We start from the raw sequence: 26,242 nt of genomic DNA on the forward strand, positions 1-26,242 counted from the left end.
CTGGCTGAAAAGCATGCAAATCCTGAATATTTGCTCCATGAAGAAAATACTCTTTCTAATAACTATGCCCCCTATCCTGATGAAGCTATGGCCTTGGCAGCCTCTCTCAGGGACTTAGTAAACACTAATATAAATACAAATGGTTAAACCCCCTCAGCGCTTCACTTAATATGCTGCCTAGTAGGTCTCAAGTAAACATATACCAGTCTACCAATAAACATAAAATACATAGAAAAAGATGGAAACCTCTATAAGCGCAATTATATCTCCTAAATATGGTATACTTATATTTTAGCGTGATGGTCTCCTAAACATCTGAAGTGAATACGTCTGCCATGGGGAAGTTTTTCCATTAATTCATTAAAGGGAAATGAAAATGTACAATAGTGTGATATTGTAAAAATCAAATTAAATACAGTCTATAAACAAAATCAAGAAAAATTCACATAAGGTGCAATACGTGATAGTCCCATATTAATTGGCCCCCAAAGGGAAGCTACTCACAAGACTGTAATAAAATGTAGGTCTTGAAAATCTTTCTTTCAGGGTTTCTTATATATACACCATGTTGTTATATCATCAAATGGAATCGCCAAAGGACATGATACATATAAAAAAACAAAAACAGGAAGGATCTAGTGTGCATAAAATGCACTCACATGATAATAATTAAAAGAGGCATATAATCTTATGCTGAGAATAAACACTTCTACCAGAGATGATAATGATGCACAGCAGTGTATAAGGACGTATTCGCAAGGGCCCTGAGATAAGTCCAAATCACTTGAACCTCCTGACATCAAAAGATGGTGTAAAGGCAGGGTGTCTCTCGCAAAAAGAAATGAGTCAAATGGTGTTCTCCTGCTACAACATGAGTCTCCTGCTACAACATGTTTCGATTCATCTGAGTCTCATCAAGAAGAGGAGGAGGAGAAGAGGCAGATCTCAAAGAATTTTGTACTTATTTAAATGATAACATTTGGAACATTAACTTTACCTTTAACATCAATAAAGTCACTGTGAACTTCTTAGATTTGGAAATTAACACACACACAATTAGACAGTGCTGCATGTCTAAATGGCTGTTTGCTGTGTCTGTAAAGCAACAGACAGTGTGCGGTGCAGCCTACCAAGATCTGGCCCAAATGATTGCCCTTGGAACTGGACCAGCCTAGCCTGCCTTCCACATTCATGCTCTTCCTTTCTCCTTTTCTGCTGGAGTCTGGCAGACTGAACCAGTGCTTTTTATGGCCGATGGCGGAATAGGGCCACAACCATGTCCAACGCCACATAGTTCAACCTAAGGATGGCAGGTAAGAACAATTTTCTGATTTGAATAATATTTGCTTAGTGCCTCAATATTAAACTTTTTTGTTAAGTTATAGGTCTTATTCATGATGCGCCAATGGGATTTTGAGACACTGTTGGCCAGGGATTCTTTATTGTAGATTTTGTATGTACAAGGGACTCCTTTATTAAAGGGTAAAAAGTCCTTTAATAAATCAATACAGCAACGGGACGGACTTCTGGGTTTTCGCTGCGCACGCATGCGCAGTGAACCCACGTCCCGTTGCTAGGCAAGGGGACATTTATTCACTCTGTTTATCGGTGGTCAGGTGCATCTGACCGACAAAATCTACTGCTACCAATCAAGGGCCATCATTAGGTATTTTTGGCACCTCCCTCCATAAGTCTGGTGCCTGAGTATTGGTTTCACCAGCTCCAGCGTTCTGTTCGCTGGTTCCTCCTGTAAATTGTTATTCGGTTCCTGACTCCTTGGCGATTTGGCTCTGTTGTTACCTGGAATTTGACCCTCAGCTTGCCACTGACTTCTCTTTTTGGATCACCCTTTTGTACTGCTCCAATGTTTGGCTTTTTGACCCGGAACGCAAAACCATTCCTGTCTCTCCCGCTGCCCTAATTACTAACTGAGAGAACCGTGACCTGCGCACCTCATGCAGCCAAGCCCATACCTCCTTGTGGTGGTCCCTGGTGAATACCGGGGGTGTGTTAGACTCTGCGCCTCCCAGATTAGTTGTATCAATATCAGGCAACGGCATCTTCTAAAGGTCTTTATTGTGACACTTTTATTCAAGGAATCGAAGCTTTATACTCTAACCCCTCTGCAATCTTGATCCCTAATAGCACTCGTCAAGGATGTACTCTTTCCCCTCTGATTTTTTTCCCTTGTGATTGAGCACTTAGTGGCTAAAATTCGATCTTCCCTGGATATTACAGGTGTCTCAATTAGCTCTGAAGACTATAAACTTAGCTTATTTGCAGATGACATCCTCCTCACATTAACTTCTCTCCACACCTCCCTCCCAAATCTGTTTACCATCCTTACAGCTTACAGATCCATTTCACGTTATAAAATAAACCTCTCCAAAACTGAATCCCTTGCTCTCAATGTGCCACCTGCAACCCCGAGTCTCTTTAACAGTAATTTTCAATTCTCCTGGTGACAGTCTATTTAAAATATATGGGAATCTTTATAACCTCTTTATTACCTCTCATTATGACTCTCTATATATGGAAAATTTACCTCTCATAATAAAAAAAAATTAAGTTACATCTGCTTCGATGGCAAAAAGTAATCATCCCCAAGCTTGGTAGGATAGTTGCCCTCAAGATGATTATCCTGCCCTGCCTGCTTTATCTCTTTTAGATTCTCTCGATGCAGGTACCCAGACCCACGCTAATCCAACTTCACACCTGGTTTTCTCAATTTGTATGGCAACATAAACTCCAACGCACTCATTTTTCCAATCTGCACAAAACAATGGTTAATGGTGGTAGGGGCTTTCCGGTCATCAGCTTATATTACATTGTTACTCACCTAAGTCAAGTCATGATATGGTTTGCAAAAAAGTCAGGGCCCTCGGTGGATTGACGTGTTGCCACACACCGTCCTTAGCTTCAGCATTAGTGCTTTCAATGGGCAATAGAGCTCTCTCACTGAAATCACACCCAATAGCCTTCTTCACCTTTCAGAAATGGGACTACTGCAAGTTGATTTTGGAGACCACCTCAACCCATTCCCCTATAACACCTCTCTGGGACAATCCCGCCTTTAGCCCGGGGCAATGTCTTTCTTGGTTCAAGGTCTGGAAGGAGAAGGGTATCAGGAAGGTGAAGGACATCTTGAACGTGGACCAATGTATTTCACTACCACTGCTGTGGGACAAATTTGACTTCCTTACTGTTAGTCTGTTTGCTTATCTTCAAGTAAGACACTATGTCAATTCCTTTCCTAAATCGAATATAACAAGATCTCTAACTCCCCTAGAGTCTTTATGTGTGCATTCACCCCAACAAAGAAGAAACATCTCCACTTTATATAATTTTCTCATTTCCTCCAAACAACCTACCACCACTATCCATGAACTCAAGAGGGAGGCTGACTAGGGCAGAAGACCAGAAATACATGGGCAACAATATGTTAAAGCATCTCTAAGAGTTCTATATAATCCCTGATCAAAGAAAACTCCTACAAAATATACTACAGATGGTATTTGGTTCCTACCTGGCTGAAAAAAATCTTGGGCAGCACAGTGGCTAAGTGGTTAGCACTGGGGTCATGAGTTCAATTCCCGACCATGGCCTTATCTGTGTGGAGTTTGTATGTTCTCCCTGTCTTTGTGTGGGTTTCCTCCGAGTCCTCCGATTTCCTCCCACACTCCAAAAACATACTAGTAGGTTAATTGGCTGCTATCAAAAATTGACCCTAATCTCTCTCTCTCTCTTCCTCCCTTTCTGTCTGTTTGTATGTTAGGGAATCTAGACTGTAAGCTCCAATGGGGCAGGGACTGATGTGAATGAGTTCTCTGTATAGCACTGCAGAATCAGTGGCGCTATATAAATAAATGGTGATGATGCTGATGATATGGATCTACTTCCGACTTGTGCTGAAGGGGCTGTGGAGAACAGGGGTCCTTCCTCCACATCTGGTGGTCTTGCTCGTGGAAAGCTTCTTTCTGGGATGATATTGACACCTTGATCAGTGACATTACTATGTCCATATCTCTAAATGTCCATGGTCCTTTCTTCTTGGCTCCCCTATCGATATCCTAGACAAGTACTCTGAGAAATTATCTGTTTAGATCCTCAATGCAGCCAGATGTCTGTTTTCAAAACACTGGAAAAAACCAGACCCCCCTTTTAGACAGCAACTTCTGAATAAAATGTGATATTTGGCATCTATGGAAAAAACTTTCAGCGTATTTAAATAAGAAAACTCATAAATGCTCCCAAATTTGGTGTGATTGGTTCATTTACACTGGCCCCTCTCGTCCCAATCCATCGCCTGACCAAATTTAAAATATTTCATCCCTTTTCCTATATATAATATTGAATATGGCTGAACACACAATCATACTCCAAGATATATGTCCACTGGGAGTCTCAGATTAGGTCTCAATCCCCCCCCTCCTTCTTCCTGCTTACCTCCGCTTTAAATACCTTATTTACAGTCACACTCGCCTTACATCACTTTTCGATTTCTCGCTAGATTCCAGTTATTGTATTTTATATATCTATTTGTATTATGTTAACACCCCATTTGGGATTGTTTTTTTATTTCTCTTTACATTACAAGATGTTATATGTTTAAGTCCTCTTTTGACCATATGAGATTTCTATAACATGTGCGATAAATTTTTTTTTGCAAATAAAGTGATACAAAACATAAAAAAATAAAAATAAGCACAGTGTATGAACATACATAAAGTATTTTATCTTTGACACTCCCTGGCATGGATGAAGTGTGTGCTTACATGGACAGATATTAATATATTGTCTAACGAGCTTATACACACCAGTCATTAATAAAATGGTAAAGAATAGGTTGAAAAGGTTTTAAGATTATTTTTTTTAACTAAGAAGGGATGTTGTTGCTTCTACATCTCCCTTCCTTTCAGTACAGTTAGTACTTAACATTTACATAGCTGCATTGTCTCTTCCTTTTTATCAGATAACTGCGCACTTCCTAACATAGTTGCCAATTCCACTTATAAAATGGGAAAACGAGCTTTGAATTGGAAACTTTTTTTTTGCACTACTGCTATCAAACAACAAGTAAAATAGAGATGGTTTGTTTTTCCTGCACAAATATACAGTCATAGCCAAAAGTTTTGGGAATGACACAAATATTGGTTTTCACAAAGTTTGCTGCTTCATTGTTTTAGACTTTTTTTGTCAGATGTTGCTATGGTATACTTAAGTAAAATTACAAGCTTTTCATAAGTGTCAAAGGCTTTTATTGACAATTACATTAAGTTTATGCAAAGAGTCAATATTTGCAGTGTTGACCCTTCTTTTTGAAGACCTCTGCAATTCACCCTGGCATGCTGTCAATCAACTTCTGGGTCACATACTGACTGATGGCCGCCCATTCTTACCTAATCAATGCTTGGAGTTTGTCAGAATTTGTGGGCTTTTGTTTGTCCACCCGTCTCTTGAGGATTGACCGCAAGTTCTCAATGGGTTTACTTTCTGAGGAGTTTCCTGGCCATGGACCCAAATTTCGACATTTTGATCCCCGAGCCACTTAGTTATCACTTTTGCCTTATGGCAAGGTGCTTCATCTGGAAAAGGCATTGTTCATCACCAAACTGTTCTTGCATGGTTGGGACAAGTTGCTCTTTGAGGATGTTTTGGTACCATTCTTTATTCATAGCTGTGCTCTTAGGCAAAATTGTGAGTGAGCCAACTCCCTTGGCTGAGAAGCATCTCCACACATGAATGGTCTCAGGATGCTTTACTGTTGGCATGACACAGTACTGATGGTAGCACTCACCTTTCCTTCTTTGGACAAGCGTTTTTCCAGATGCCCCAAACAATCTGAAAGGAGATTCATCAGAGAAAATGACTTTACCTCAGTCTTTAGCTGTCTAATCCCTGTACCTTTTGCAGAATATCAGTCTGTCCCTAGTGTGTTTCCTGGAGAAAAGTGGCTTCTTTGCTGGCCTTTTTGACACCAGGATATCCTCCAAAAGTCTTCGCCTCACTGTGCGTGCAGATGCACTCACACCTGCCGGCTGCCATTCCTGAGCAAGCTCTGCACTGGTGGTGCCCTGATCCCGCAGCTGAATCAATTTTAGCAGACATTCTTCACAGCTATTGAACCTCTCTCCTTGAAGTTATTGATGATCCGGTAAATGGTTGATTTAGGTGCTTACTAGCAACAATATCCTTGCCTGTGAAGCCCTTTTTGTGCAAAGCAGTGATGACTGTACTAGTTTTCTTGCAGGTAACCATGGAAGAACAATGATTTCAAGCACCACCCTCCTAAAAAGCTTCCAGTCTCAATCAGCATGACAGAGTGATCTCCAGCCTTGTCCTCGTCAACACTCTCACCTGTGTTAACAAGAGAATCACTGACCTGATGTCAGCTGGTCCTTTTGTGGCAGGGCTGAAATGCAGTGGAAATGTTTTTGGGATAAAGTTCATTATCATGGCAAAGAGGGACTTAGAAATTAATTGCGATTCATCTGATCTCTCTTCATGACATTCTGGAGTATATGTAAATTGCCATCATAAAAACTGAGGCAGCAGACTTTGTGAAAAATAATATGTGTGTCATTCTCAAAACGTTGGGCCATGACTGTATACAATTCATATATATGGTTGAATATATTAAGGCAATTGTGGTGGAAATAGTGTGACATATCTCTGTGCCTCCCTTATTTCTTCTATACTTACCTGCTGAGAGCAGCACCAGTCTCTATATAATTTATATTTTCAAACAATTTGCTGTCATGGTGTTTTAATTGGAAGCTGTTGGACTTATTGTGTGCATTTCTGGGAACGGGTTCGGTATGTTTGTAAGTAATGCCCTGTTTTATACACAAACACACACACACTCTCTGGTAGAATCAATGTATTTTTTCTAACATGTGTATTTTGTGTACAAGTGATATACACTTTTAAAATGATTATTTAACTTTTTTTTATTTCTAAGTTTCAAATCTGACAATGCTTTTTTTTAATACAGACCATCTTCACAGTATCCATACTGGGTGACATCTCAGTATCTGTTACAGATGAGTGGTTTGGATTACTTGGAATCCGACAAAATCCGACGTTTGGGATCCGAGTGAAAGCAAGTCGTGACTCGAATGTCAAAACGAGGTGAAACATCATTTACGTGATTTTTTTGTGTGCAAAATTCTTGTGAGTTTTGGATCATCATCATTTATTTATATAGCACCACTAATTCAGCAGCGCTGTACAGAGAACGCACTCATATCAGTCCCTGCCCCAATAGAGCTTACAGTCTAAAGTTCCTAACACACACACACACAGACAGAGTAGGGTCAATCTGATAGCAGCTAATTAACTTACTAGTATGTTTTTGGAATGTGGGAAGAAACCGGAGTGCCTGGAGGAAACCCACGCAAACATAGGGAAAACATACAAACTCCACACAGATAAGACCATGTTTGGCAAATCGAACCCATAACCCCAGTGCTGTGAGGCAGAAGTGCTAACCACTAAGCCACACCTTTGTATATATAGTCTGCCCTCGTTCTCTCAAGTGCCATTTTAGAAAAGACAGCATCTAGGGAGGAGGTTAGCTGCGGTGCTCTGCTCATAAAATAGCGTTCAGGGTGAACATAGGAAAGCAATAGAATCCTGTCATTATTGTAAGGTAGTTCTGTAGAGAATAGTCAGCTACAATAGTTTACTGATCAACTGCTTTTAATTTCAATCTAAATACACTTTACGCAGACTAGTGGCTTCTGGTTGTTGTCAATGCAGTGCATTTATAAAATAGTGCTAGCCAGTATATACAGACTAAGTTAGATAGATATTATTCTGAACTTACTAATATATTCTTTGAGAAAAACAGTGCTTTTGCTGTCAGACTATTAGCAGCAGAATCCAAAAAGCAAACAGATTTCTTTCTTTACAAATTGAACGTTTTTCTAGTGAAAATAATCTTGTTTGGGGCGTGACAACTGAAATAATTTAGAAAAAAACTGTGTGTTTGCGTGTGAGAATCAGCAAGCAGCTGGACCCCCCCTAAAAAATGCTATATATTCAAATATTTTCTTTTTTCAATGCTTTTGGGAGGGTCATTCAGTGAAATCTATAGTTAAAGAAGGCTGTTTGTGAGGGTCAGCATGCAGTTGGACCCCCCAAAAAAACACTATATATTCTAATATCTTCTATTTTTCAATACCTGTCTATTTTGGAAGTGTCATTCAATGAAATCTATAGAAGGTTGTTTGTGTGTGAGGGTCAGCAGCAGATACACACCCCAAAAAAGTAAACATGGTGTTCTTGTCTTTGACTCAGAGCAGCACAACTTCCCCGATAAAATATAAAACATGTTTGCTAGAAGTATATTGTGGAGAAGTGTAATAAGAATTGAAAGATACCATTCCTTCCTTTCCCTATCTCATTAGGAGTTCCCCTGGTGTCGTGCCAGGCAAATACAAGTAGCTGCAATCTGCTCAAGTAGTATTATTCCTCTTGGCAACCATGGTTCACTGTACAGATCAGGATCAGCCCAGTAATAGTACTGGCAGTAGCACTACTGTTACAACCTCTACAAGTAAAAAAGGTAATGAGGGAAGAAAGTTGACGAAAGCGCCCTCAAAATCCAAAAACTATTTGTCAAATTCAATCTCAAAGAAAATATCAGTTCTTAAGAGGATTAAGAGGGAGTTTTCTGATGAATGTAGTGATTTGTCCACAAAAATTAAAATAGCTAACATTCCATACACCACCCGTAGTGGCAAGATAAGGCCCAGGCTATGTCCACTTTTTGCTAGTAGGGGTCCTGCTACTGCTGGCACTGGTATACGCACTGGAATGACCATTCCAAAATAAAGTACTCAACGTGGTCATGCATCTTCCTCAACTTCACATGTACCACCTTGTCGCTCAGAGTGTACATTTGTTACTGACACCTCCAAAACAGACAAATCAGTGCCTGAAGATAACACAGAGGTTGAAGAACAACTTGGACACTAAAAGAATCCTGAGGAGAGTATAAGGAGGGTATGTGTCACTCACCGGACCGTGAGTGCCTCTCCGCTGGTGCGTGGTTCTCTATCCTACCTGCCGGCACCTGTCCTGAGCCACGGCCGTCCGCCATCTTGATGGACTGCGCATGCGCAGCATCCATGAACTCTTATGACCTTGCTTTTAACCTAATTGGTGGATCAGTCACTTCTCCCTATTTAAGGCACCTGTGGCAATTGTATCGTTGCCTGATCTTGAGTCTCATTCCCTGTGAGTCTCTGAAGGTGTCTCCTGTGTCCTGCTCGTATCTTCAGTTTCCTGCTGGATTACCTGCTCTGCTCACCTGCGGTTCCCATACCCGCTACAGTCTCTCAGCTCTCCTGCTGTGCCTGCATATCCTCGTTGGACAAGCTTCTCTACTCAGCAGCGGTATGCATACTTGTTATTGACTATCAGCTGTTATCCTGCATATCCGCTTTGGACAAGCTTCTCTACTCAGCAGCGGTATCCATACCCGCTATAGACTATTAGCCGTTACGCTGCATATCTGTTTGAACAAGCTTCTCTACTCAGCAGCGATATCCATACTTGTTATTGACTATCAGTTGTTATCCTGCATATCCGCTTTGGGACTAGCTCCTCTGCTCTCCAATTGTATTTATACAGGTATAGACTCTTATCACTCCTCCACTTATCCGCACCTGGACAAGTCCTCACCTCATCACAGCAGTGGTACAACTTGCTATACGCAGACCACTGACTCTCCCGCTACCTACCTACACCTGGACAAGTCTTCCCTTCACAGCAGTGGTACAACTTGCTATACGCAGACCACTGACTCTCTTGCTACCTACCTGCACCTGGACAAGTCTTCCCTTCACAGCAGTGGTACAACTTGCTATACGCAGACCACTGACTCTCCCGCTACGTACCTGCACCTGGACAAGTCTTCTCATCACAGCAGTGGTACAACTTGCTATCCGCAGACCACTGACTCTCCCGTTACCTTCCTTCACCTGTTCACGTCCACTCTACTCTCCTACCAGTACAGCTGCAAGTCGCTGACTCTCCTACCAGTATAGCTGCAAGTCACTGACTCTCATCTATTCCATTGGCATTCTCTCTCCATCTGTTGTTATATACGTTCCTACTATTCACCCTACTGCCCAGAGGTCCGCTGTGTATTCCCCGCCCCTCTGGTAAGCATTGTCAACTGGTGAATCCTGGGCAGAACTCCTAGTGCCCGTGACAGTATGCTTCATGTGAGATTTTAGGTTTAGACACTGTAAAAATAAAGCAGCTTCCTTCAAAAAGTCTTCAACCATTTGGAAATGTGAGGATGAGTAGTAGTAATATTAGTGTTGATGACGATTTACCCATACAAATTGAGGAGGCTACTATGCAAGTTGAAAATGTGCAAGAGGATCTCTGTGGATCTGAAAATGCATATGTTGTACATGGACATGATAATGAGGAGGATGATGATTGTATTGAAGTAAGGCAGCCACCAGTGTTACCACCAGCAGATATCCTTTATAAGCGCATTATCATGCCAGGTCATAAGACAATAAAAAATTATATAAATAATGAGTTAATAATAAATAAATAATTTTATCCAAACCCAGACAACATTTGTCAAGGCATCTGAAGCTTTTGTCAGACCAAAATGAGTAGAGGTAGGGACGTTGAACATCTAGGCACCTCCTCCCTGTTTCATTATTTGCAACGAGTTCATTCAAGTCATGTTTCCAATCGTGGCAAATTGTGAATAATAGCAAGCAGCCCAGCATCATCTACCAGCTGAGTGGATAGACATTTGAAATCCTCACAGGTGTAAACACCTTCATCACTGTCCTCCTCATTATTAGTATGTGTTAGTCCATTATCCAGATAACTCCCATAATGCAATTCATGATTCCCAAGAAACATCCATGTACGCTACAGCTGCTGCTGCTGAGGGGGAGAAATCTATACAGAAGGGGAGCAAGACGATTAAGTATTTTACACAATTGTCTGTGAAGCAAGCATTTGCAAGAGAAAACAAATATGACAGTCAGCATCCTTTTGCACAGCCGATCACTAAAGCCATAATGGTTATGTTAGCTTTGGATGTGCGCCCAATTTCCACCATCAATGTAACAGGTTTTAGATGATTAGTTGAGGTCATATGTCCACGCTATAAAATTCCATCTCGATTCCATTTCTCCAGAATATCAATTCCTCAGCTGAACTGTGAGGTTAAGCCAAAAGTTATTCAGACCCCAGAAAATGCCATTGTACCTACAGTCCACTTAACTATGGATATGTGGACAAAACAAAGACTATGGGCTAGATTTACTAAGCTGCGGGTTTGCAAAAGTAGGGATGTTGCCTATAGCAACCAATCAGATTCTAGCTGTCATTTATTTAGTACCTTCTACAAAATGAAAGCTAGAATCTGATTGGTTGCTATAGGCAACATCCCCACTTTTTCAAACCCGCAGCTTAGTAAATCTAGCCCTATATGATTGTGACAGCCCACTGGGTAGGTGTATAGCCATCAGCAGCAGCAGCGCTGGTAGCTTCACCATCTTCCTCCTCATCCTTTTTGCATAGTAGACCTAGCACTCACTGCCAGATCATTCACAAGCAAACTACTCTGTGTATCGCTGGTTTCACAAAGAAACATACTGATGTCAAACTTTTGGAAAAACTCAGGAATGTGATAGCACATTAGCTCTCTCAGGATTCCTCATTGCCCATAACAAAGCCAACATTTTGTGTGCATTACAACTTGGTGAATTTCAACACATACCATGCTTTTCACCCACAATAAACTTGGTGGTGCAGAATTTCCTAAAACATGAAAGGTGGAATTCCACACTTTATATGCTTCAGGGACAAGAGGAGCCACCAAAATGTTTACTTTTGTGGGGGCCCAAACAAATCAAGCACTCCAGCCGCAAAAATGATAGCCCCTGTCGCGAAAGTGCTTGGTTTTCTTAAACTATGTACATTTTTTTTTTAACATATTTGGCCTTGGTCTATCAGCTTGTGTAACAATCGACAATTCAGGTGTTAGCAGTATTATTAGGTCACCAATTCACATGGTGGACAGTATGATTAGGTAGACAATTCAAATGTTGACAGATGTCATTATATTGTTGACTTTATAACCCTGTCTATTCTGCTACCCACAAATCATTTTTGTCAATCCTGTAGCTGTTGAACACATGTATGTATCACACCGGGGTGGGTGGCCCCAAGTACAATGCCACATTGCACTATTTAACATTGTGCCTCTTTTGTCTCATCATCTGTTAAATAATGTCTACTGATGTAGCCACTGTCCGTCTAATGAGCTCTGATACTGCACTGCTGTCCCCTCTCCAATGTATTTTCTGCTGACCCTTACCAATGTATTTGCTGCAGTCCTGACCCTCTCCAATGTATTTACTGCTGACCCTCTCCAATGTGATGCCTAATGGGTACCTACTTGGTGTATCTTCTATATTCAAAGAAAATTTAATTGACGTAGACATCTTCAATGAGAGTGAGGATTGGTCACTATTGAGGAAGATGACCACTGTTATCCGAATTAAAAGGATTCATTTGTTAACATCCCTATCTAATATCCAATTTAACAACCCACATGTTGTCTTTTGTGGAGGCCAAAAAATATTGACCTTGAAAGCCACAACAGGGACAGTGACTGTCGCTAGAGTGCTTGGTTTATTAGCCTTTGTCCTTTTCAACATATGGGTGTGTTGGTGGCCCCAAGGACAATGCCATCTTGCAAGATTTTTGGATCTTCTACATTTCCCCAAGAATCTTCTGACACCTTGGTTACATTCTTGCACCAAGATTCCCTTTTTTTTTGGGGGGGGGGGGGGGGGGGGGTTTGCAACTTATTGCTATGCCAACTGCCAACTGATTCCTGGTTGGGTGACCAATATGCAAAATTGTGTCTCTTAATTTCTCAGAATGTGGACTTTCAAATTTAGTTGCTTTGTCTTGTCAAGACAGATGTTTGGCACCCAAATCTGCATTAATGTGAGTTATACATACTTACTTGTGTGAGAAGGCCAACTATTAGCCTAACGGTTTCGTCCTTTTAAAGTTATATCTCAAAATATTTTTATATACATTCCATATTGATATATATGATTTATATCATACATGACATATTTATATACTTGCAAATATATATGAGTGGCAAGTCCCCTTGTTTAATCCACAAGGGCATCATTACTTATAACCATAAAAAGCACTTATAGTAAAACAAGGTGTTTGAAAGCTCAACTTTAAGCTCCCAGTGAATACTCAACGATAAGTGCATATAAAAGTCTTGGGAGGATTTTCATTTTGACAGCATTGATACGGACTATCCATGAGATATAGTGATATGACCACATAGTAAGGTCCAATGTAATTTTGGAGAGAATGCGGGGAAAGTTAGCTTGGAAGAGTTTTTCAACCAGACCTACCTTAATACCATAAAAAGCACTTTAATAAAAGTAGTAAAACAAGTTGTTTGAAAGCTCTATTTTTGGCTCCCAAAGTGTGCTCTAACCAACAATAAGTGGCTATATATATATATATATATATATATATATATATATATATATATATATATATACATATATATATAAGTCTCCCTCTCTCTCTGTATATATATATATATATATATATGTGTGTGTGTGTGTGTGTGTGTTACTATATGTATTTTAAATTGTAATATGTAGCTGGTCCAGTATATGTTTTTAATAAAGTATTTTTTGAATTTTAATATATTTATGGTGGTATTTTTGGGGCTTAAGTAATATCCTCCCTTTTATCTTGTTTTGTTTTGAAATTTCAGATGTTTGTGATGTAGCCTGAAATCAAGATAAATCATATCAGGCCTGTTTCCACCTTTAAAGTGACCTTACAACTGGCAATATTCAAGTGAAACACAAATAGACAATTTTTAGGACAAGGAAGTGAAAATGCATAAGTGTGCATACCCTTTCATAATGGGACTGTAGCTGTGTTTAAAATGAACCAATCACATGCAAAATTATGTTCAAAGGTAATTAGCATACACCTGCTACCAAAGGAAGTGATTGTGATTAACCCCAAATTAAGATCAGATGTCCCTGTAGGATTTCCTTGCAATTTTTTTTCCTGCTTAGATAGCCATCATCTGCAAGGAGTTTCTAAAAAATCTACAAGATCTCATAGTTGAAGGGACCAATCAGGATATGGGTATAAAAAAAATTCCAATGTACATTGGAACACTGTGAAAACTATCATCAATAAGTGAAGAAAATGTGGCACAACAGGACGCTACTAAGATCAGGACGTCCCTCCAAAGTTGATGACAAGGAGAAAACTCATCAGGGATCCTACCAAGAGGCCTACAGCAACATTAAAATAAATCCCGTCAGGAGCTGGTCACTCCCTGCAATTGACATCAGTCTCTGGTATTCTGCACTTGTTTAGGCTATCGGGTAGAGTGGAAAGATGGAAGCAATTTCTCACAATAAAAAACAAACAAACCCAGCTAAATTTTGTAAAAGAAAATACATTCAATCACCCCAACCTATGTGGGAAATGTCTTATTGTCTGATGACCAGACCAGAACTTTTGGCCGTAATTCTAAATGATATGATTGTTGCAAAAATAGGCTCGATGCCCAAAGAACACCATACATACTGTGAGGCATGGTGGTGGCAGCATCATGTTTTGAGGCTGCTTCTCTTCAGCTGGGACATGGGCTCTAGTCAGGACGGAGAACATAATGTATAGCTCCAAATATTAAGATATTTTGTCACACAACCTTCTGGCCTCTGTTAGAAAGCTGACGATAAAGAGGAATTCCATATTCCTACATGAGAACGATACAAAGCATGCATTCAAGTCAACCAAGTAATGGCTTCAGAAACAGAAGATCAAAGACATTGAATGGCCAAGTCAGAGGCTAGACCTCAATACCATTGAAAACCTGTGGAACAACCTAAAGAGGGGTGTGCACATGAGATCCCGTCACAATTTGGTGCTTCAACAAAGTATTAATTTAGGGATATATCTTTCATTTTCACTTCTTTTGCTAAAAATAGTCTGTTTGATTTGCACTTGAATTTTGCTGGTTGCAAGGTCACATGAAAGGTTAGACATGATTTATATTGACTTGAAATTTAGAATATGCTTCACCAAGACCTGCAATGTCAATATGGGAGAGTAGTTTTTTTCTATATGCTGTGAATATGATAAAAAACATTTACCATAACAATTGAGCTGATTAATAAGGTGAGAAATAAAATTGGATGCAGACAATTTAGAAAAAATATAAAAAGTATGTGTTGTATTAATGGTATGGCCAAGTGAGATTGTCGTACAAAATATAGATGAAATGTTTCACTTCTAAAGATTATCATATCTAAGTGGAATCCTCCATCGCTTTCTGAAGAACATTAGATGCATCTTCTAAAAAGTCTTTCAGAGATTCACAAAGCATTATATACGATCTAAAAAAAGTGGCACCTCCTGTTATTAAATTTCCAATGATTGGGATATAGCTAAGGAAATTTTCAACTGATATCTGACCTTTTGCAACATTTTTAGTAAGTTGTTTCTGGATAAGTTCTTGGTTTATTTCTGTGGAAGCAAATGGAGATTTAATGACAGATTTCAAATCATTAATATCTTTACCAAATGTGTTTGATAATTTGATGAGGGAACTAGTATCCAACCCAAAAATGTTTAAATGATCCTTAATGGCTTTTTGCAAGATTTCGTAACCCTTTGTGTGGGTGGCTGCTGATACACTGAACAAAAAGGCCCGCAACCAATTCAGTTTATTCAGTGCTTTTCTCTTCCTCTCTAGAACCTGTAAGGTAATATTAGGCAGAGATAGAAGTAACATATGTCTCTTGTGCCTTGGAAGTTCTTCTTCTAAGGTATTTTGCATTCTGTTGAAGTCATACTTGTGCAGATCCATGAGGGAGAGGACAAAAACATGTGGCTCTCCTACTTCTCCATCACAGAGACTTTTGGTGCACTTTTTTCGGATCTGTTGCAATATGTTCTCTTCATTGAATGACCTGTTTCTACGTTTTCTAGAAGATTGCAGGTCTACATCCACTTTTGAGCGTATAAAATAAAACTTCTTGTTCATGGAATGGATGGCTTGTGCCAGCTGGATGTGATTCTCTTTAAAACGCTCTGATGCAATTATAATAAAAAAGTCATATTGGCTAAACTTAACTTCTTCCAGATAATCAGCTGCTTTAAAATTGGGAGTTCCTATTCCAGGAAGGTCCCAAAACTTCACATTTTTGTATTGCAAGTGTGAAAAGGGTGTCGGCTCCATTGTGGTTTCCACCACTCCTGTTATTGCAGCATCTTCCTCTTCATCAGTAATTAGACCACGGATGACATTGATAAAAGTGGACTTTCCAGATCCAGATTCACCGGTAATGGCAACATTCAATGGAATATTTTTGATATCTGTAATAATTGTATTAACACTTTCAATTGCTTCTGCAAGATTCTTATTCTCTAAAACAGTTTTAATCTCTTGTATAACTTCTTCAGAAAGTATTTCTGACATTTGTTCATTATCCATATTTTGGTTGGTTTGTTGAAATTCACTAAACAAGATAAAAACAACATTTGAATTTTAATAATAACACAAATTAAATCTCTCTCTCTCTCTATCTCTCTAAAAATATATACGATTTCTAAGACACTGCATGGATGACGTGACAGCAACTCCTTGCACAATTTATATTTTCCTTGATTTTTTTCATGCAACTTTATTACATGAAATTAATTTGGACAAATAGTTGTTACATTTATTACATGTTTTGGGCACGTTAAGGAATACTTTTTGTTCATTAGTGAGAATAAATTTCAAATAAATCCGTCATGGTTCCATGTTGTTACATAGCAAAATGTGAACAAGTCCAACAGGGGTGAGTACCTTTTATAGCGTGGAAAAGCACAGTGCAAAATCCACTTTTTTTATATAATGGGCCTGATTCTCCTGGGGGTGTGATCATTAGGTCCCACCCCTCAGCCAAACATTACCATTTTCAGCCTATTACAGCAGGAAGCAGGGCATGATGACGCGACTTTGCTGTTGCTAAACCCTCCCTCCATCCACTTCACGAGAGTTCGCAACTATGCTGTAATTCCCATATTTTGTGTAAAATTGCTCTGCACATGCTCATAAATATTCATCTTCGAATACAAAGGACACTTTCGACTGCCTACGATTTGAAGGGCAGAACATGGGAGGGAGGGGGCATATGCATTTAGGCAATTTACAGTGCCCAAGTCGCGTGTGAACGCACATTCGTCTGAATCAAGCTCTGGGCATCTCTCAGGTACGTATTTTTTAGCTATACCGCTTGCACTAGCTTCAGGTCAGGAGTAAGTGCTGAGTGATAGTGATGACTGTGTCGTATACATGCCAGAATATGTGGTTACAATAAAAAGCAACTGTAAAAATGCCTATTATGTACAGTAGGCATTAATAACATCCTGATAAATGTTTTTCATATAAGGGAAAAAAAAATTCAATGTATTTTTGCTAATGATTATTTTATTGACAGGTGTTAATGTATGTAATTATTTTTTAAAAAAAATCTGTGCATTCTGTTAGGACTTTGTATTGCACATATGCATTGTGTGTATCCTGTAGTGTGTTGTGTCTGTTGCGTATGACAACAGGCCCAATGTGCCTAGATTTGCACAAATGCCTCCTGTTTTCCACCAAAGCAACAGACCAAGATGGCTGCATTTTTAGGACTGCAGGAGTATGGAGTAAGTACACTAGTGCACCTATTTTGTGGACCCATACAAAACAGAATTTCATTTTATAGATTGTGATCATTTAACTTAGAACAATTGGTGGAGAATGTGCATTTTATGTGCTTACTGCTTTCCAGAGTGGTTGCATAGCCATTACTTATAATGGGTTGCAATTTGCATCTTACATTTCCATTTCTGCGGAGAGGTACATTTTTAGGTGCACTCTGAGAAATATAATAAAAAGCTTCACATGCACCAAAGTGCCACATATAATAAAAGCAATGCTGATGACCCCTTATTCTGATTACTATAAAACATCAGTAAAGCTAAAGCCAGCAGACATTTAGGAGAAAAACAATGGGGTTAGCAGGAGAGAGGAGAGCAAGAGTGACTGCTCCGTCCAAGCAGCACAAACCCTGTCCTGACATAATGCACACATGAGCTCATTCTCCTACATAACAATTAGTTTTCGGTACAATATATATTTATCAAGAGGCTATTTTAGTGTTGCTAAATCCACCTATACTTCATTATTATAAACAATAAATCTGAAATAATAAAAATAAATAATGCAACAAAAAACAAACTTCACTTAATATTGCATTTTATTTTATATGTTCCTTCTCCCTATAGCACTTTTTTTCTGTACATACCTGTCTGATTATAATGGGATTTATCAAAATGCAAAAAGCCTGTTTGCTTTAAAAATCTGATGTTTTTACTAGCAAAGGGATTGTTTTTGCTGGTAAATTGTACGCAACCATGTGTATGAACAAACTCATTGCTAAATAATGGAATTGAACTTATCTGTCCGAACAATGTCTTTTAAATGGTGAATATTGTCACTGCCCAATGCCCACACTGCTAAACAAATACCTTTTCCCTGTATTTTAATAATAAATTGAGAAGTAAAAATGTTTACATATATCTATGTATTGTTTGGTCTAAAATGTTAACATATATTTAAATGCTAAGTACATTTACAGCATGTTCAATAAAAATCAAACAAAAAAAAATAATATGTTCAGAAAATGTGATAAAGAAATGTCGCCAGGTCATATTTTCTTATTTTCTAATTAGTTATTATGAGAATCTGATTTTAAAAAAAATCCTAAACCACCCTCATACCTTGTGTACTTCATTTACCTCTGGCATTGTATTACTGTTCTGTGTTTCGCTGAATCTATAATCCAGAATAAGGCTGGATTGATGATGGTCAATGTATTTTGTTGTGTGGTTCGGCTACCACTGGGAACACTAAAGGCCAAATTTTGCTGGCGAAATGTCCAAAAATTTGAGTTGAAAAACAGTTTTAAATATTTTGCTGATCTCTGATAGATACATATTACATAGCTGAAAAAAAGTCTCAAGTTTTTCAAATCCAATCTATTCTTACTGTATGTGGGCTAGTTCTGTTGATCCAGAAGAAGGCACTACATATCCGCAGCTAGGCAGCTGCCAATATCTCCTCACAGTGGAGTGAAAAATTCCTTTGTGACCCCATAAATGGCAATCAGATCAATTTCCTGGATTAGCCACCCCAATAATGCAATCTAATAATTATAGCTGTAGATATAATTTATTGCAAAAAGGTATTACATCTACATTTAAATCCTTGTAATGAATTAACCATCAACATTTTCCTTGATAGAGAGTTCCAAATCTTGATTTCCCGGAAGTTTATTTTTTTTACCTTATTAACTGATAATTGTATATAATCGAAATACATCCTATACAGCATAGACTAACTGTGAACCCACATGTTTAATTTCCCTGACAATGAATGTTACATCTTTCTTTTTACACTCTCCTATTTTGGAATAAAAGTATACTTTTAAATAAAAAAAACGTGTTTTTAAAATTATATCTGTTGAACACATTTAATAATTTACCAAACACATAGCCATAGATTAAACCAGTGATGGAAAGTAGCAGAATACTTAGGCATATAAGCATGTATATATATTGTGGTCCTAACAATTACTCTCTCTGCATTCTGGAGCTGTTGCCGTCACTACTGGAAGGATGTCATACAAACATTGATTGATCTGTATTATTTAGATGTAACGCCCAATCAGCAGCGAGTGGGTTATGTAGGTGAGAATGACAGGTTCCAGGGTTGGTGTTTAACAGGTATTAATAAAATTATGAAAACAATTGTGTGTACATGAGATATCAAATAATATATATATTAATATTACTTGTCACAGTTTCTATAGTTTTCTATAAAGAACAACTGATTTTCAACATTATTTTTACATTTGAATTTATATGTTGCATAATTGGCACAGATATTAGACCTGGTTCATTAAGGAAAGTAAAGCCAAGCAATGAGTAAATTTGCACCCTGGCAAAACCTTGCTGCATTAGAGGGGGAGATACATTTAAAATGTGGGGACAGATTTATAGTTGGGGTAGGGCATGTCCTAGATCAGCTTTCAATTTCAGTGTAAAGAATAAAGCTATCAAGTATTTATGCGCTACATGAAAAAGCTGCCAGTATTTTCCTTATGTGCAAAATAAACTAATTTGCACCCCTTGCATTGCAAATGTACTTCTTTTATTTGCTTTGTGTGTCTTAATGAAGCAGTCACATTTGTGTGATTTTATTGTTTATGTTTTATATTGGGATATATTAATATTCAACATTTATTATTTTATTTATCTATTTTATTTTAAGTTATTGGTATGCCACATACATAACATTTCTGTCATTAACTTAGTAATACCTATTAACCACCAAACTACAATTCCCACCTCATGCTCCTTAAATTCTTACTATTAGTAATGTATTCTTGTGGTCTATAACTTTCATGACTAAGGTGACATGCAGACTAAGCTATATGTTGAATTCCACACATAACAGCACACTCAGAACAAAAAACAAACCTGTTTATATGCTGCTAAATAAATATTCAGATTAAATAATATACATGCTGCAGTTTGTCTAGTCTCTCTTTTGAACAGTATCGCTATAACAGATGCATATCAGGCAAATAAGAAAATTTAAAATGTAAATAAATAAGTATAATACCCAGGAACAAATATATTCACCTTTCCGTAATGATTTGTTGTACTTCTGATGTTTTCGTTATGCACCGAGCTAAGTTTTGTTTCAGATGAAAGGAAATGGGGAGTGAATTTTCAAATTGCAAACAAGGAAATTCCGCACTGTGAACACTCTACAGAAAACTAACCCCTTCAGCATCTGCTGCCTGATTACATTCTGCAGTCTATGAATTGTGTGAACATTTATTTTCAAGATCGAAAAATTTAATTATACTGTATCTTGCAATAATTATTATTTTCTATTCTTTCTTGAAAAAAGCATCAGTTTATTTGTACAACATGCTCCATTGTGTGATTTCTGATATTTGCTAACCATATCTCCCAACTATCTCGATTAAGGAATGACAGTGTCAGGTCATGTTAGTAATCCTCAACCTCTGTCAGCTGGTTGAATAACAATACCTGTGCTTTTTTTAATACTTTACTTGCTTTGGTTAAATTCCGATGCGGGGTTGGATAGTTTTTTAATCATCTGTTCTAGTTCTGTGCCTGGGGATACCATTTTAATTTTGAAAGTATGTTCATTTCTAAGTAGGCTTAATTTGTGTGTGTTGAGTGTTCTGCTACTAAGGTTAAAGATACCCAATTTATTTTTGCTATGTCTAATTTCTTCTCGAGTTTTTTCTTTTTGCCTGCCTTTGTTACCCATCGGCATCCTGATGTTCTTTTTTATTATTACTGCTAGAATGTGGTGTTCTAATCCTATTCTATCTGCCGGTAATATGTCCAGATCTAACAAAATTAATTTATGATCAGTTGTCTGTGGATGGTGGTTTTGCTTGGAACTGTATTATGTGTGCATGCTATAGTGGTGTCAATGGGATGTTGGCTTTTATGGATGGTCTCTTTGTGTTGATTGCCTTTTTGTTGTGGTTTTGGGGATTGTTGTTTGTGGGTAGATCGTGGTGGACTTGCTGTCTTGGTGATGTGTTTATGTGCAATGATGCCCGAGCTCAGGTAGATATTGTTGTTAGAAGTGAATGTTTCGTTTCACTGAAACTGAGGTTTGACTGTATGATGATGAAATATTGACACAGAAAAGGAATAATAACAGACTTAGAGGTATAATGATTAAAGAGCTAAATTGTTTACTTGGAGTCAATTGCAGGTTTTCAAACAGGAACAATCATCAAGATTCAGTGCAGGAATTCCAAACAGATAACCTTAAAAAGTTCCAAGACCTTTAGAGGAAGAGTATCTAGGGCTTTTAATCTAGACCATTGGAAAGATTTCAAACTACTCCTGTATAGTCCGGCTTTTATTCTTATAATCAGAGGCCATAAGCAAAGATATTCAGTGAGAATATTATTCTATCCAAACATACAATATGTGATCACTATATATGACAGTAGATGACAGCAGTATTACACCTTGGTACATAGTAAACGTAATAAGCAAGATTCTCAAATCCCAAACTCTCAAATTTTATCCCCCAAATAAGACAATACATTATCACATGTGATTCCCCCAATCAGATATTAGGTCTTACCACATTCATCCTTCAATGTAAGGTTTTATTATATTTGATTCTTATAGCACTAACCTCATTATGCAGCGCTGTACAAAGCATTCGGTATGTAATAATTTACCATAAAACATGTAGCAAAGCATGATCCATGGACTAAATCTGAAATGTTTTCAATTATGTCTGATTTCCCTGATCCTAGAAAAGATTTGGCCAAATGTCAGAAGTTTATTAGATATTTTGGTAATGTGTATGAGCCAACTAATAACGATTGGCGAGTGGTGTTGAAGGACTGTCTTCCCCTAAATACTGATATACAAACGTTTATTAAGGATTGTTTGTTGGAGGAGGATAGATCCTCAACAGAGGAGGATAACCATGAAAATATTAAATGCATAATCTCTCAGATGGCCTTATACTTTGCTGTGGTAGTGGACTGGAGTAAAATTTTTACTATCAAACAAAAGGATAGTGAAAATGCAGCAGACTATTTTTCCAGAGCTTTGATAGTGATGGCCAAATAGACTGGGGTATTAGACATAAAGGATAATGTACACTACAGGGAGGTTGCTGTTGTAGTACTAATGGATGGTCTCAGGGAGGATCTAAAGACCAGGGTACAAACCTCTTTTCCTAATTGGAGAGGTCTCACGGTAAATGAAATCTCAGAGTCTGATGTGGAACATGATAAAAACATATGTAAAAGGGAAAAGGCGCAGAGTGATAGGATAATGATGGTGAGTTTGAACTGGCCTATGACCTGCATTACACTGGAACCTCCTGAAGCCTGGACCCATAGAAGCAAGCCATATCATCTGTATTGTTTTCTCTGTAACACTGAGTGTATATAATACAGCTTTGCTGGGACCAGCTGCAGTCATCTCTGACCACAGTCTTATGGACTGAAGTACTGTAGTTGGTACCAGCGGAACGGAGCGGGCACGGTGGTATGTATGTATCTTTGGCATCGGCTGTACTGTATTATAATTATTTACTGAACTGCTAAAACTTTTGCTTCTGTTAAATAAATTGTTTGTGCTTTGGAAACACAAGAAATCACTTAGACAATGCTTATTGGAAAACGATAAAATTACTTTAATAACATTTTTTGCCAATGGAGAGGCAGAGAAGAAGCAATATCTGTGGACTGGTCAACAGCTATTTGTTTTGTAACAAAAGCAAAAATGTTAAAATCTGGGTATTCTAGTGCCACACCTGTTGATTAATTTAGCTGTGAATTGGGTGTGGTCCAAAAAATGTTGCTATTTGCCTGTGTAGGATTCTAATGCACATGCTTGTTTTGCAAAGAAAGCAAACTGCTGTTTGTTATAGTGTCACAGCTAATGATTCCCTAAATTGTAAGTTGGGTGTAGTCCAAAAATAAAACCCTGTGCAAGAAAAGTTTTGATTGTCTGCCTGTACAAAATGCTGGATGTATGTAAAGATCACCCTTGTTGGTTTAAAGGCTTCAACAAAACAAAGAGTAACTGTTGCCAATTCAAATTGTCTTTACTACAGCTAAAAATGGGCAGGAAACAGTATAAAGGGTGGCAAAAAGAAAGTTTGCAAACAGATATGTCTGAAGTTCAGTCCCAGCAGGAAGATTTGGAAACCATGCACTGGAGTTTGCAAGTGGGAGATAAAATTGAAAAACCTCTTGCAATCTCTGAAAACCTGTTATTACATGGAGCAGATTATGTGGCCAGGGAAGAGTTTGATTGCATTGAGAAAACTTTTAGAGAAGAAAACTCCTGGCCTGGAAAAGAGGTGTGGAATTTAAAGCAACAGTTTTATGAATTGCAAAACTTGTATGAGGAAAGAGGAAAAGAAGTGGAAGCTCTTAAAGAAACTACTAAAGAGATTGCAGCAGAGAAAGTCCAAGAAATTGCTGTTTTGAGACCGAAACTTGTGTTGGTTCAGCCAGAGATTGCAGCAGAGAAAGACAAAAAAATTGCTGTGTTGAAACAAAAACTTGCCACTGTTCAGCAAGAAATGCACACCTTAAAAGAGTTGGTAAAGGAACTTCTAGAGTTAGAGAGTCTTATTCTGGCTGAAAAGCATGAAAATCCTGAATATTTGCTCCATGAAGAAAAGACTCTTTCTAATAAGTATGCCGCCTATCCTGATGAAGCTATGGCCTTGCCAGCCTCTCTCAGGGACTTAGTAAACACTAATATAAATACAAATGGTTAAACCCCCTCAGCGCTTCACTTAATATGCTGCCTAGTAGGTCTCAAGTAAACATATACCAGTCTACCAATAAACATAAAATACATAGAAAAAGATGGAAACCTCTATAAGCGCAATTATATCTCCTAAATATGGTATGCGTATATTTTAGCGTGATGGTCTCCTAAACATCTGAAGTGAATACGTCTGCCATGGGGAAGTTTTTCCATTAATTCATTAAAGGGAAATGAAAATGTACAATAGTGTGATATTGTAAAAATCAAATTAAATACAGTCTATAAACAAAATCAAGAAAAATTCACATAAGGTGCAATACGTGATAGTCCCATATTAATTGGCCCCCAAAATGAAGCTACTCACAAGACTGTAATAAAATGTAGGTCTTGAAAATCTTTCTTTCAGGGTTTCTTCTATGTACACCATGTTGTTATATCATCAAATGGAATCGCCAAAGGACATGATACATATTAAAAAAACAAAAACAGGAAGGATCTAGTGTGATACCATTTAATAAATCAGAACATTTAAACTGCATAAAATGCACTCACATGATAATAATTAAAAGAGGCATATAATCTTATGCTGAGAATAAACACTCCTACCAGAGATGTTAATGATGCACAGCAGTGTATAAGGACGTATTCGCAAGGGCCCTGAGATAAGTCCAAATCACTTGAACCTCCTGACTTCAAAAGATGGTGTAAAGGCAGGGTGTCTCTCGCAAAAAGAAATGAGTCAAATGGTGTTCTCCTGCTACAACATGAGTCTCCTGCTACAACATGTTTCGATTCATCTGAGTCTCATCAAGAAGAGGAGGAGGAGAAGAGGCGGATCTCAAAGAATTTTGTACTTTAACATTAACTTTACCTTTAACGTCAATAAAGTCACTGTGAACTTCTTAGATTTGGAAATTTACACACACACAATTAGACAGTGCTGCATGTCTAAATGGCCGTTTGCTGTATCTGTAAAGCAGCAGACAGTGTGCGGTGCAGCCTACCAAGATGTGGCCCAAATGATTACCTTTGGGACTGGACCAGCACGGCCTGCCTTCCACATTCATGCCCTTCCTTTCTCCTTTTCTGCTGGAGTCTGGCAGGCTGAACCAGTGCTGGTGACGGCCAATGGAGGAATAGAACCACAACCATGTCCAACGCCACAAAGTTCAACCTAAGGGTTGCAGGTAAGAATAATTTTTTGATTTTAAACATTTTTGCTTAGTGCCTCAATAATAAACTTTTTTGTTAAGTTATAGGTCTTATTCATCACACGCTAATGGGATTTTGAGACACTGTTGGCCAGGGATTCTTTATTGCAGATTTTGTATGCACAAGGGACTCCTTTATTAAAGGGTGAAAAACCCTTTAATAAATCAATACAGGTTTCTTGTTTCAAAGGGTTACTGCAGGCAATAATGCTACTATTTCCCGCGGTAAGCCCTGCTGGTGGAAAGAGAACCTTTACAAAGAGAAGAATGAATATACACCTGTCACTATCAGTTTGGTGTAAAAGATTTTGTCATGTGATGTTAAAAGGAACAGAAAAAGGTTTAATCTGATCACTCCCAGATGGTAAATAAAAAAATAAAGCCACAAATAATATTTAACTTTTATTTTTCATAAATAAAACCAAGGACTTAAAAGTGAAATATAAAATATGTGAGAATAGTAGGGAAAGCAGAGTAGGTGATCTCTAATATTAATATATTATTGTAAAACATAGATCTAATGACCATTTATGAACCAATTTAGGCGGGTAGCCCTGTAA

At 38.1% G+C, this 26,242-nt stretch overlaps 1 protein-coding gene across 1 annotated transcript; it reads right to left on the reverse strand.

Moving 5' to 3' along the window:
- Positions 1-13,655: 13,655 nt before the first annotated feature.
- On the reverse strand, positions 13,656-20,888 carry LOC142107639 (interferon-gamma-inducible GTPase 10-like). Its single transcript, XM_075191194.1, has 2 exons — positions 20,806-20,888; positions 13,656-16,586 (listed from the first exon to the last, which is right to left on the reverse strand). The coding sequence occupies exon 2, from the start codon at positions 16,559-16,561 to the stop codon at positions 15,374-15,376; it is 1,188 nt and encodes a 395-aa protein (XP_075047295.1). The 5' UTR covers positions 16,562-16,586; positions 20,806-20,888; the 3' UTR covers positions 13,656-15,373.
- Positions 20,889-26,242: the final 5,354 nt, after the last annotated feature.

This window comes from Mixophyes fleayi, chromosome 11 (assembly GCF_038048845.1).
Source record: "Mixophyes fleayi isolate aMixFle1 chromosome 11, aMixFle1.hap1, whole genome shotgun sequence".
NCBI lineage: Eukaryota > Metazoa > Chordata > Amphibia > Anura > Limnodynastidae > Mixophyes > Mixophyes fleayi.

What these genes read in the sequence shown, in the direction of transcription:
- LOC142107639 (XM_075191194.1), bottom strand. Translation starts at nt 16,561, where the DNA reads ATGGATAATGAACAAATGTCAGAAATACTTTCTGAAGAAGTTATACAA.